This window comes from Grampus griseus, assembly GCF_964374135.1.
Source record: "Grampus griseus genome assembly, chromosome: 11".
In the NCBI taxonomy this organism is placed as follows: Eukaryota; Metazoa; Chordata; class Mammalia; order Artiodactyla; family Delphinidae; genus Grampus; species Grampus griseus.
This window is the reverse complement of record NC_139005.1, coordinates 16,492,266-16,505,272: the sequence shown is the minus strand read 5'-3', so window position 1 is coordinate 16,505,272 and position 13,007 is coordinate 16,492,266. Positions and strand designations below refer to the sequence as shown.

Below are 13,007 nucleotides of genomic sequence, written 5' to 3'. Positions count from 1 at the left end.
TTTTCTAATTATAAAATGATTTATAGTCACGTTACAAAATTTGACAATACAGAAAAGCACAAAGAAAACAAGTAAAAATTATCTGCCATCCCTCCACACACAGAGTACCACTTCTAATGTTTGTTTATATCTTTCACATTTTTAGTGAACATAAAAATATGCATAATATTCTTTATGTTCTCATATCAGGATTTTAATGACTGCATAATAGTGTGCTGAATAAGTTTCATCATTTATTTAATCAATTTTTTCTATGTACTCACACAATATTTCTAATTTTTCATTCTGTTAAACAGGGATGCCATGGCTATAATGATAAATAAATCCTTCTGCACATTCCTGATTATTTCCTTAAGATAAAGCAATAAAAGTAGAATTGCTGATTTAAGCAGTTGTGCATATTTTTGTTCTTTACCATATTGAAAATTAACCTCCAAAAGAGAAATTTATACACTCCCCGTAATACATAAAATGTGTCTTTATCCTCTACTTCATTTCTTTTTATTTTTAATCTTTCCTATCTAGTAGGTAGGAAAATCTTTAACTAGTACTATACTTTATAATTAAAACTTATGATTTGTGTTATAATAGGTAAAAAATCTTGAATTGGTGTAAGAATTTGAATTTTTCTTAAAGAGTAAAATTGTTTTAACATATTTATACCACTTCCTCTTCTTTATATTAATTGCATATATTCTTTGCCAATTTCATATCAAAATATTCCTCTTATTACTTCTAGAAGGTCTTTATATATAATATATATTAACACTATGATTTTTGTCTTACATATATAAGATGCAAATGTTTTTCCTATTTGTCTTTTAAATCAATTTTGCTAATGGATATCACAATCTTTTTTTTTTTTTTTTTTTTTTTTTTTGCGGTACGCGGGCCTCTCACTGTTGTGGCCTCTCCTGTTGCGGAGCACAGGCTCCAGACGCACAGGCTCAGCGGCCATGGCTCACGGGCCCAGCCGCTCCGCGGCATGTGGGATCCTCCCGGACCAGGGCACGAACCCGTGTCCCCTGCATCGGCAGGCGGACTCTCAACCACTGCGCCACCAGGGAAGCCCCCACAATCGTTTTTTAACGATGTAATTAAATTGTTAAATTTTAGAATATTTATTAGTGACACTAATATTCACTAGTGCCAGTTCAATTCTTACCTTTTCCCACTATCTCCAGTGATGTTCTATTGAGTAACAAATTTTGATTAATCAAACAAGTTGATAAGCTTGATGTTGAATTCTCTGATGGATTAATAGGGGTGTCTTTAGAATACCTGTAACTGTAAGAACATCACTATATTTACTGAGCATTTTCACTTTTCCCAGAAATACAGCGGAATCTTCCCCTTTATTTGCACCATTCTCTTCTCCAAATTATCAGGATACTCTGTCAGTTTCCCAGCTTATATTTTAGGAGTGGTGATGGGTAACAGTGAAATGGGAGTGTTCACTAAGAAATATAATGCAGTACTCCCCAGGCAAGGTGGAGTACCATGTTGCTCTCATCCTAGCAGTGCTTATATTCTGGGCAACATATGAAATATCTTGGTTTCATGCTTTTAAAAAACTGCTAACTGTATTTATCAATCTTTTGAATTATCTTCAAAGATGGTTACAATCTAAAATTTCAAAATCAATTTATAATCACACACAGCCATATGCCTGACTCTTCAAAACTTAGTTTAAAAAGTTCTAATCCATTTGAATTTGATAAGGAAGCACTTAATAGGAACAATAGAATGGACCTAGAATAGGGACAAATGCTGATATTTAAAAATACATGAATGGACCGAAAGGTATTAAGCTTAGTAAAATAAGTCGGGCAGAGAAAGACAAATACTGTATATTTTCACTTACATGTGAAATCTAAAAAAAAAAAAGAACAAATATAACAAAACACAAACAGACTAACAGGTACAGAGAACAAACTAGTGGTTACCGGTGAGAAGAGGAGTGGGGGAAGGGGGGAATATAGGGTAAGGGCAGTTAAGAGGTACAAACTACTAGGTATAAAATAAGGAAGGAGACCTTCAAGATGATGGAGGAGTAAGATGCGGAGATCACCTTCCTCCCCACAGGTACATCAGAAAAACAACTACATGTGGAACAACTCCTACAGAACACCTACTGAACACTGGCAGAAGACCTCAGACTTCCCAAAAGGCAAGAAACTCCCCACGTACCTGGGTAGGGCAAAATAAAAAATAAAAACCAGAGACAAAAGAATAGGGACAGGACATGCACCTCTGGGAAAGAGCTGTGAAGGAGGAAAAGTTTCCACACACTAGGAAGCCCCTTCACTGGCAGAGACAGAGGGTGGGAGGGAAGCTTCGGAGCCATGGAAGAGAGCACAGTTTTAGCCACAGCCATTAGAGAAGAAAAAGAAATAAAAGGAATCCAAATCAGAAAAGAAGAAGTAAAGCTGTCACTGTTTGCAGATGCATGATACTAAACATAGAGAATCCTAAAGATGCTACCAGAAAACTACTAGAGCTAATCAATGAATCTGGTAAAGTTGCAGGATACAAAATTAATGCACAGAAATCTCTTGTATTCCTATACACTAATGATGAAAAATCAGAAAGAGAAATTAAGGAAACACTCCCATTTACCATTGCAACAAAAAGAATAAAATACCTAGGAATAAATCTACCTAAGGAGACAAAAGATGTGCAGGCAGAAAACTATAAGACACTGATGAAAGAAATTAAAGATGATACCAACAGATGGAGAGATATACTATGTTCTTGGATTGGAAGAATCAACACTGTGAAAATGACTATACTACCAAAGTAATCTACAGATTCAATGCAATCCTAATCAAATTACCAATGGCATTTTTCACAGTACTAGAATAAAAAAATTCACAATTTGTATGGAAACACAAAAGACACTGAATAGCCAAAGCAATCTTGAGAAAGAAAAAGGGAGCTGGAGGAATCAGGCTCCTATACTACAAACTACAGTAATCAAGACAGTATGGTACTGGCACAAAAACAGAAATATAGATCAAAGGAACAAGATAGAAAGCCCAGAGATAAACCCATGCACATATGGTCACCTTATTTTTGATAAAGGAGGCAAGAATATACAATGGAGAAAAGACAGCCTCTTCAATAAGTCATGCTGGGATAACTGGACAGCTACATGTAAAAGAATGAAATTATAACACTCCCTAACACCATACACAAAAATAAACTCAAAATGGAATAAAGACATAAATGTAAGGCCAGACACTATAAAACTCTTAGAGGAAAACATAGGCAGAACACTCTAGGACATAAATCACAGCAAGATCCTTTTGGACCCACCTCCTAGAGAAATGGAAATAAAAACAAAAATAAGCAAATCGGACCTAATGAAACTTCAAAGCTTTTGCACAGCAAAGGAAACCATAAACAAGACGAAAAGACAACCCTCAGAATGGGAGAAAATATTTGCAAATGAAGCAAGTGACAAAGGATTAATCTCCAAAATTTACAAGCAGCTCATGCAACTCAATGTGAAAAAAGCAACCGAATCCAGAAATGGGCTGAGACCTAAACGGACATTTCTCCAAATAAGATATACGGATTGCCAACAAACACATGAAAGGATGCTCAACATCACTAATCATTAGAGAAATGCAAATCAAAACTACAATGAGGTATCACCTCACTCCAGTCAGAATGGCCATCATCAAAAAATCTACCAACAATAAATGTTGGAGAGGGTGTAGAGAAAAGGGAACCCTCTTGCACTGTTGGTGGGAATGTAAATTGATATAACCACTATGGAGAACAGTATGGAGGTTCCTTAAAAAACTAAAAATAGAACTACCATATGACCCAGCAATCCCACTACTGGGCATATACCCTGAGAAAACCATAACTGAAAAAGAGTCATGTACCAAAATGTTCATTGCAGCTCTACTTACAATAATCAGGATATGGATGCAACCTACGTGTCCATCAACAGATGAATGGATAAAGAAGATGTGGCACATATATACAATGGAATACTACTCAGCCATAAAAAGAAACAAAATTGAGTTATTTGTAGTGAGGTGGATGGACCTAGAGTCTGTCATACAAAGTGAAGTAAGTCAGAAAGAGAAAAACAAATACTGTATGTTAACACATGTATATGGAATCTAAAAAAAAGGTTCTGAAGAACCTAGGGGCAGGACAGGAATAAAGACGCAGACATAGAGAATGGACTTGAGGACACAGGGAGGGGGAAGGGTAAGCTGGGACGAAGTGAGAGAGTGGCATGGACATATATACCCTACCAAATGTAAAATAGATAGCTAGTTGGAAGCAGCCGCATAGCACAGGGAGATCAGCTTGGTGCTTTGTGACCACCTAGCGGAGTGGGATAGGGAGGATGAGAGGGAAACACAAGAGACAGGAGATATGGGGATATATATATATGTATAGCTGCTTCACTTTGTTATAAAGCAGAAACTAACATCCCATTGTAAAGCAATTATATTCCAATAAAGATGTTAAAAAAAGAAATAAGATACAAAGATGTACAGCACAGGGAATATAGCCAAAATTTTATAACTATAAATGGAGTATAATCTATAAAAATAATGAATCACTATGTTGTACACCTGATACTAATATAAATTGTCCATTATACTTCAATAAAATATATAAATTAAAAATACTGAGGTACCCTGTGAAGTCTGAGGGCAACTTACTCTATGCCAGGCATTATGCTCAGCTCCAAATCACTAGAAATAAAACACACGGTTTTTTTACTTAAAACATCTTACACCCCCTAAGGTAAACATATACAATCAAAGATATGATAAGGTTAATATACCAGGTCCTGAGTTTTCGTAAAGGAAAAAGGGATTATCAGCTTGGCTTGCAGGTTTGGAAAGATGTGGATTAGAGAAGACTTCACAGTGAGGATTCCATATGAGATGTGTCTTGAAGATGGATAGTTTAATAGACAAAGAAAATCATTCAAAGCTGTAGAAACACTATGAACAAAGCTATGACATATTATGGCACATTTGGCAAACTGTAGGCCTAGAGTGTGGTCCTCAGTCATTGGAAGCAGTGTAAAATAAAGCTAGGAAGATAGTCAAGGACCAAATCAGTGAGTGACCTGTATATGCAAATGAGCTTAGATATGCAAATGAACCTAGATAGTAATTCATAGGCAAAAGGCTTTCAATACTTTGTTACTAACAATGAGAAATATATTTTGCATCACAATCACAATACATGGATATCCACACACACACAAATTTATGTACAACCAAAACAAAAGTTTCACAGAATAATATTTATCCCCACTCTCATTGTGTTTTCTTCTATTCTATTCTATCCTATCCTATCCTATCCAAAAATTGTTGGTCTTAATAATCTTAATTGATTTCTTGGTCCATGAGTGGTTCAGGATCTGAAGTTTGAAAAATCCTGCTCTAGGATACGGGACTTTCCTGGTGGTCCAGTGGATCAGAGTCTGAGCTCCCAGGGCAGGTGGCCTGGGTTTAATCCCTGGTTGGGGAACTAGATCCTGCATGCTGCAGCTAAGAAGTCCACATGCCGCAAGTAAGACCTGGTGCAGCCAAAATAAATAAATATCAAAAATAAAGAAAAATACTGCTCTAGGATATTGGGAGTTTTAAGTGGTAGTAAAAAAATTAGATTCTTATTTTTTAAATCAATACTGTAGTATAGAATATGAGTTAGAATGAAGTGGAGTTGGGAGGCAAAAAGTCCAGGCCAGAGATGATAGAATCCTCTATCAGGTTAAGGGCAACAACTATGACAGAGAGCAGGCAGAATAAGCAAGATTTGGTGACCACTGGTCATGTGTATTGAAGTAAAGAATAAGTCTAGGATGAGACCCTTGACTTTAGTTTGAGTTCTTCTGTGGCTAAATGAATCATTGCTGAAAGAGTGAATGTGAAAAATCTGAGCTGGTGATGGCACAGGGATGAATTCTGTTCTGAATATATGGATGCAAAATGTTTGTAGGATGTTAGGTTGGAGATACCCATGAGGTGGTTGGTTATATAGATCTTGAGTATAAGATAAACTCACTGTGTACAGTGATAGTTGCATTTAATGCATGTACTCCACACAAATCATGTAGAATGAAAAGTGAAGAAGATTGAAGAGGGAGCTTAGGCAATACTGACCTTATGGTGTCAGTAGCAGAAGGAAAAGATGGGCATGATGGAGAAGCCAAAAGGAGGAAATAAATCAAGAGAGAGTAATATGATGAAAATAAGAAGGAACAGCACCAGGAAGAAGAAAGAACTTATGAGGGTCAAATAGAGTAATTAATATAGTAACCAAAAGGCATGGCTGTTGGCGTTGATAATGAGTAAGTAATTGATATCTTTAGCAGAAACTGCTCATTGGCTCTCAATATCCATTCTTCTTTCCTTCTATGGTAACAGAACCTGGGATCTTTAGCTGGGAAGGGGACACCTGAAGTAAGGTCTATTTTTCTCAATGACTTTCTATCTGAATGTGAGGTGTAACAAAGTTCTGGCTAATGTGAAGTTGGTAGAAGGGTTATGCTTCTGAAAATATTTCTTAAGTCTCAGCCTGTGTGCCTTCTGTTTCTTCTTATTCTTCTTCCCTTCTATCCTGTTGCAAGGAACAACATTGCCACAATTTAGACCGTGAAGTCAAGGCCAGTCAAGGGCTGGGTTGGCTACAATTTTTATGTAAACAATAAGCTCTTATCTTATTTAAGCCATCACTATTTTTGGTTTCCTGTCATTAGTATCTGACTCTAATTAAAACTACACAGTGACTTAGGAAGAAGTCTCAGTGGAGATGGTAGTGGGAAAACCCATACCGCAGTGAGTTGAGTGGTGAAGTTGTAAGCAGCTTTTGGCAGGAAAGAGGTTCTGCAGGAGGCCCCTTTGTCCTGTCACTTTAGCAAAACTAGATTGTAACTAACATTTAAATCAGGCGCCCCATACTCTACTCATCACCAACCCAAGTACACCTTTCAAATCTTTTGATCACACAATACCTTGCCTAACCTGTTGGTTCTTTCTGTAGATCAAAGTAGAAATGAAGAATGAGTAATTAACAGATGACCAGATCTCTTCCCTAGCTTTCCCTTCAGTAATCTCATGAACAAACTATGTGAAGATAGCATCTAAAGAAAAATCACAAGAAGCCAACAAGCCTGAACACAGTGGGGGATGGTGACGACTTTGACCCTCTATCTCAATGATTAACTGACATTACTTCTCTTTTCCCTTTAAAAACTTTTATAGCCAAACAGAATCATGGGAGTTGGTTTGGGGGGACATGAGTCCACCTTCTCCCTAGATTGTTGGCATTCTGATTAAAAGCAACTTGCCTTTCTACCAACAATTGCCTCTCAGGTATTGATTTTCGAGTGGTGAGCAGCTAGACCTGAGTTTGGTAACAAAGACTTATTAAATATTATCAAAATCTTGTAGGCAAAGACATGAAATACATATCATACTAAAAAGCTTATTTATTTTCTGTGAAACTACTCATTTATTGCTATTCATATTTTAATATCAATGAGAGTCATGGTAGATAAAACAATTTAATTATTACATAGAAAATATACTCCATTTCTACACACACTTAGTGGATATTCTTCTCAAAAGGGGACTGCTTATTTAAAAGGAAAAAAATAAAATTCTACCATTAATTTACAAGGAAATGATCACTGATGGCATAGAGCCACTTACTATCCCATGAAGAAATGAGGTAAAGCAGTCAAAATACTTCCAATTCCCATAACGAAGCAACCAATTCCGATTAGTTTTGGTCTGTGTAATTTGGCTCCAAAGTAACTCACAAATAAAATCACAAGCAAATTTCCTAGAAAGAAAACAAAATTATTTTGATATGATTGATTATAGCAAACAGTGACTGAGTCCAATTTTGTGTCCAGTAGAATGGAAGGCCACAGAATGGATAAAAATAGAGCATAAGACATGGTACCATTCCTCAAAGATCGGGTAATTTTTTTTTTTTAAATAGACTCTGCCTTTATTTATTTATTCATTCATTCATTTATTATTTACTTATTTATTTATTTTGGCTGTGTTGGGTCTTTGTTGCTGTGCGCGGGCTTTCTCTAGTTGTGGCGAGCTGGGGCTACTCTGTTGTGATGCGTAGCCTTCTCGCTGTGGTGGCTTCTCTTGTTGTGGAGCCTGGGCTCTAGGCACGCGGGCTTCAGTAGTTGCAGCACATGAGCTCTGTAGTTGCGGCACCTGAGATCAGTACTTGTGGCACGTGGGCTCAGTAGTTTTGGCTCATGGGCTTAGTTGCTCTGTGGCATGTGGGATCTTCCCAGACCAGGGATCGAACCCATGTACCCTGCATTGGCAGGTGGATTCTTAACCACTGCACCACTGGGGAAGTCCCCGGGTAATTTAATTACCCGGGATGAAACTCACTTACCTTAAGCCACTCACTATAAAGTTGTGTGGTGTTAATAATAAGCAGAATTGACTTTAGATAAGAACTAAAGTACTTGAATTACTTGGCGATATTAGTGAAGCAAAATTTTATGAAGAATTTGGAGTTGAGTGGGTTGTACTGGAATGGAGAAAAATGGACAAAAATACCTGAGGGAAGGTATTTATTCATGCATTTTTCATTCACTCCTAGAAATCTTTAAATTCTTATTAAGTACCTGTCATGGGGTGAGAAGCCAGAAATAGAGGAAAAGAATAAACAGTGCATGGTATCTGCTCTAAAAGAACTTACCTACCAGTGACAAAAATAGATAAATGGACAGAAGTACTCTTAGACCACAGAAAGCGGAAGCTTAAATTAATTAGAGGTTTCAGGAAAGTTTCCTGGAGGAGAGGTCACTTGAGATTTAATTTTAGCTATAAGTTATTTAGATTCAAAAGAGGAAAAAGACCAATCTAAGTGGTGGTAGTCATGACCAATTCCAGTCCATCTGGAGCTACAAGTATAATAACGAACAGACAACAACCAAGAATTACTGAACATTTGATGGAAAAAAATAACATGAAGTAAAAGCACCAAACTGAACCAGCAGATAAAGTAACCCATGAAGAAAACAGTTAAATGAGGAAACTAAGAAGAGAAGACATTTTGAAAAAATCCAGTTAGTATCTCTAGAGGTACAAAGGTATGTTGCATCCATAAAATAAGAATTAGCAGACTAAAAATAATAAGAGAACAATAAAGTATTGTTGAAAATTTTAAATACTCTACAGAAATGTACATATTGGGACCTGATACAATAAGATGAAAGATGGCATCAGCAAAGACTGATGGAGTTTCAAGAAAAAAAAAAGGTCGAATTTTAGAAAGAAAAACTTAAAGTGAAAAAATAGCCAGAAAATTTAATATTCATATATGTTTCAGAAGAAAATAGAGGGGACGGAACAAATTTAAATATAGAAAATAAATTTCCTGAGGTAAAGGAAGGCTTAAGACATCAGATAAAAATTTCTACATTTCTCCAGCATAAATAATGTAAAAGAGACCATCCTAGGTATATGTTGGTAAAATTTCTGAAATTCAGGCATAAAGAAGAGGTCCTATCAGTGCATGACAATGATACTGGTAATGATTTCTTATGTATAATATTGTGTTATAACACAGTAGATACATGTTTTTAATGTTCTGAGAAAAAAAGATTCTGAAGTTTTAATTTCATACTCAAATTATCAGTTGACTATGATAGTAAAATAAATACATTTTCCAACATGCAAGGGCTCAGAAAATATGTCTTATGTTCAATTATTTCTGGAAAAAAAAAGCTACTTGAAGATATACTCCAGAAAAACTAAAGATGAGACTTGAAGTCATAAGGTTCAAGAAATAGTGTTAAGAAGGAAACCAGTAAAACTTATAACCATGTCCAACTAATTGCTTTTAAATAGCTACAAAGTTTAACAAAGATAATAAGAATCAATTCCTCAATATAAAGAGATATACAATGAATTAGAATTTAAAGCTAATCACAGTCTAATACTAAAGTTCTAGATGGTTTCATTAAACCTAGAAGGTGGAAAAGTGAAGGATATGTATGGTGTAATAGCCTCTGAATCATGAAAAGGCAGAATTCATGACCAAAAGATAGATGGGTCTTCCTTTACACAATTATTTTTTAAACATTCAATAAACAAGTATATTTTTAAAAGGTTAAAAGATAAAGAGCAAACTTGTAAAAAATATGTGTAATCTATACAACAGACATACATTTTGAATCCCTTCAAATCATTAAAAGGCGGGGGGGAGGAAAATGGGCAGAGGTAATCAGCGACCAGTTCATAAAGTAAGAGAAAAGAATGTTAAATAATTATATAAAACCTCACTGTTATTGGAGAAATCCAAATTAAAATGAAGACAACAAAACAATATACTCAATGTTCTAAAAAAAAAGACTTTTAACCCCAAATTTTATACCCAGTTCAACAGTAGACCCTAACAAAGATTGCTTCAAAATTGTTCTCCTCTCCTCAAATCATCAGAATCATAATCCTCTCTCCAACATTTTTTTGCACTAGGACATCTTGAGAAAGAGAAGTTTTAGCCCTGCAAAATATTAGTTTGCAGGCAACGAGTTTGTGTAAATCAGGGTTTTCTAACTTCTATACTTTTGACATTCTGGACTAGGTAATTCTTTGTTTTGGAGGCTGTCTTGTGCATTGTGGGATGTTTCAAGGCATCCCTGGCCTCTACCACTAGATGCCAGTGACATTCCCTAATCCTCAGCAATGACAACCAAAAATATCTCCAGATATTGCCAAATTGCCCCTGGGCAGGGGGTGGGGATGGGGGCAATTTACCCCTGGTTAAGGATCAGTGGTGTAGAGCGTATGTGAACACTTTTTTACCTCTGCAAATCTCGTTACTAAGTAATAATCAAAACAGAAACAAAAATTACCCATTTCAAAGCTTCCATCAATTAAGCCAACAGTAGAAGATGATATGTCAAATCTCCTTTCTATTTGAGTGATGGAACCTTTCATAATGATTGCACTTAGTGTCTTAGAAATAAAGCTGAGTGACAGGGCTGCCAAGAACATCTAAGAAAAAGCAGAAGGAAAGGGAAAAATAATTAATCATAAGGTCACATAATGCTTATATATGCATAGAATTAAAATAGCGTTTCTTCTTTACTTAGTAATATTTTTATTATAAAAAGCATACCCACCTTTCTTCTATTCCAGTTGGTACTTCTTAGTCCTTTTAACATTAACATCAGTGTACCGATAAAGTACCATTTTCTTTCTTCCTTTCTTTTTAAAGCCAATTTAGTTAGTTATTCCAACTGTGCTGCACGGTATGTGGGATCTTAGTCCTCAACCAGGGATGGAACCTGCACCCCTGCATTGGGAGCACGGAGCCTTAAGCACTGGACCGCCAGGGAAGTCCCTCATTTTCTAACTTGGTAACAATATCAGATTATTAGAGCAGGACAGTCAAAGTTGTTATTTTTTAATTAATGTCATTAGCTGATTTCTAAGAAGCTAGATAATGATGTGAGATGGCCAGGATGACAAGCTATTCTTTAGTCCCAAATGAACAGCAAAGGCGAACTGTGAGGGGAGTCGCTAGACATTCTCAAAGGTAGTATTTCCAGGAAGTCAGCTGAAAAAATTTTCATTTATAAAACCTCGCTAATATTGGAGAAAACCAAATTAAAATGAAGACAACAAAGCAATATAGTCAGTGTTCTAAAAAAAATAGAAGACTTTCAAGCCCACTGGTTATAGATGTTTTATTTTCACTTTGATTTTAACAAAATTTATCTATTCATCTTTCTTACAGCCCACACTTATATCCATAAGTAAATTCCTTTTACATCCAGTATTATTACCCAGAGTCACAGGATCATCATAAGATTCAGCAATCCCACTTCTGGGTATATATCCAAAAGACTTAAAAAAAGGATCTCAAAGAGATATTTGCACATCCCTGTTTACCACAGCATTATTCAAAATATCCAGGAGGTAGAAGCAATCCAGATGTCCATCAACAGATGAATGGATGAGGAAAATATGGTATATACATATAATGGAATATTATGCAGCCTTAAAAGGAAGGAAATCCTATCACATGCTACAACATGGCTGAGCCTCAAAAATATTATGCTTAGTGAAATAAACCAGTCACAAAAGGACAAATATTGTATGATTCCGCCCATATGAAGTATTTAAAGAAGTCAAAATCATAGAAGCAGAAAATAAAAATTCAGTTCCCCAAAACTGGAAGAAGACAAGAGAGAGTATTAGTATTTAGTAAGTATAGAATTTCAGTGTTGCAGGATGAAAAGAGATTTGTTGTACGACAATATGAATATACCTAATACCACTGAACTGTACCTTCAAAAATTGGTTAAGATGGTAAATTTAACATTATATGTTTTACCACAATAAAAAATGCATTTTCCCGTTGAAAAAAATGTGGGTGGTCTTTTGCTGAGAGAAGTAACATGTCCCACTGGATATATTCAAAGTGTTACTGGCTGAAGGGTAATGGTACATTACTACATAATTTCATTTTTTTCCCATAACTTCACTGTGTTTTTGTCCCCTGACCTGTGAAGTTTTATACAGATGTAGAACTTCTTGGTAAACCTTCCCTCCTCCATTCCTCTCCCCACCCTTTACTTAAAGTTCTGTTCTTTTATATAAATATAAATAAATAAATCATATATATATATAAACATATATATTATATGTGTGTGTGTGTGTGTGTACAGCCATGGGAGAATTTTTTATTTTATTGAGTTTGTTGCCTCCTTTCAAGAGTGGTGAATGAAAATATCTAATACCTAGTGATTCTTGCCTGTCTGCTTTGTTTTACATATGGAAGCTCCCGTTTCCTTGTCTCTGAATATTCAGTCTTTGTGAAGCCTATCTGGGATGGAGAGGCAGAAATCTTTAGCAGTAGGGTAGTTAAGAGTTAATCTGCATATGGGCACCTCACTTCTTCATGAGTGTTGCCAGCCACTTGAGACACCGTTCTGCTCCATATGCCCGGGAGGGCATCCGCCC

The 13,007-nt window shown here is 35.9% G+C and overlaps 1 protein-coding gene across 3 annotated transcripts in view; it reads right to left on the bottom strand.

The window, feature by feature from the left end:
- LOC309829597 (solute carrier organic anion transporter family member 1B3-like) overlaps positions 1-13,007 on the bottom strand; it is a 59,291-nt gene that overhangs the window by 26,610 nt on the left and 19,674 nt on the right. The window contains exons 1-4 of one of the 3 annotated variants that reach the window (XM_082665600.1): positions 11,162-11,234; positions 10,892-11,033; positions 7,704-7,836; positions 1,166-1,287 (exon numbers count right to left, since the gene is read on the bottom strand). In XM_082665600.1, coding sequence (XP_082521726.1) covers positions 1,166-1,287; positions 7,704-7,836; positions 10,892-11,033; positions 11,162-11,209 — 445 coding nt within the window. In that variant the 5' untranslated portion in view covers positions 11,210-11,234. Of the gene's footprint in view, positions 1-1,165; positions 1,288-4,694; positions 4,722-7,703; positions 7,837-10,891; positions 11,034-11,161; positions 11,235-13,007 lie in introns of those variants that run through there. The other 2 variants (XM_082665599.1, XM_082665601.1) reach the window with 2 other exon arrangements.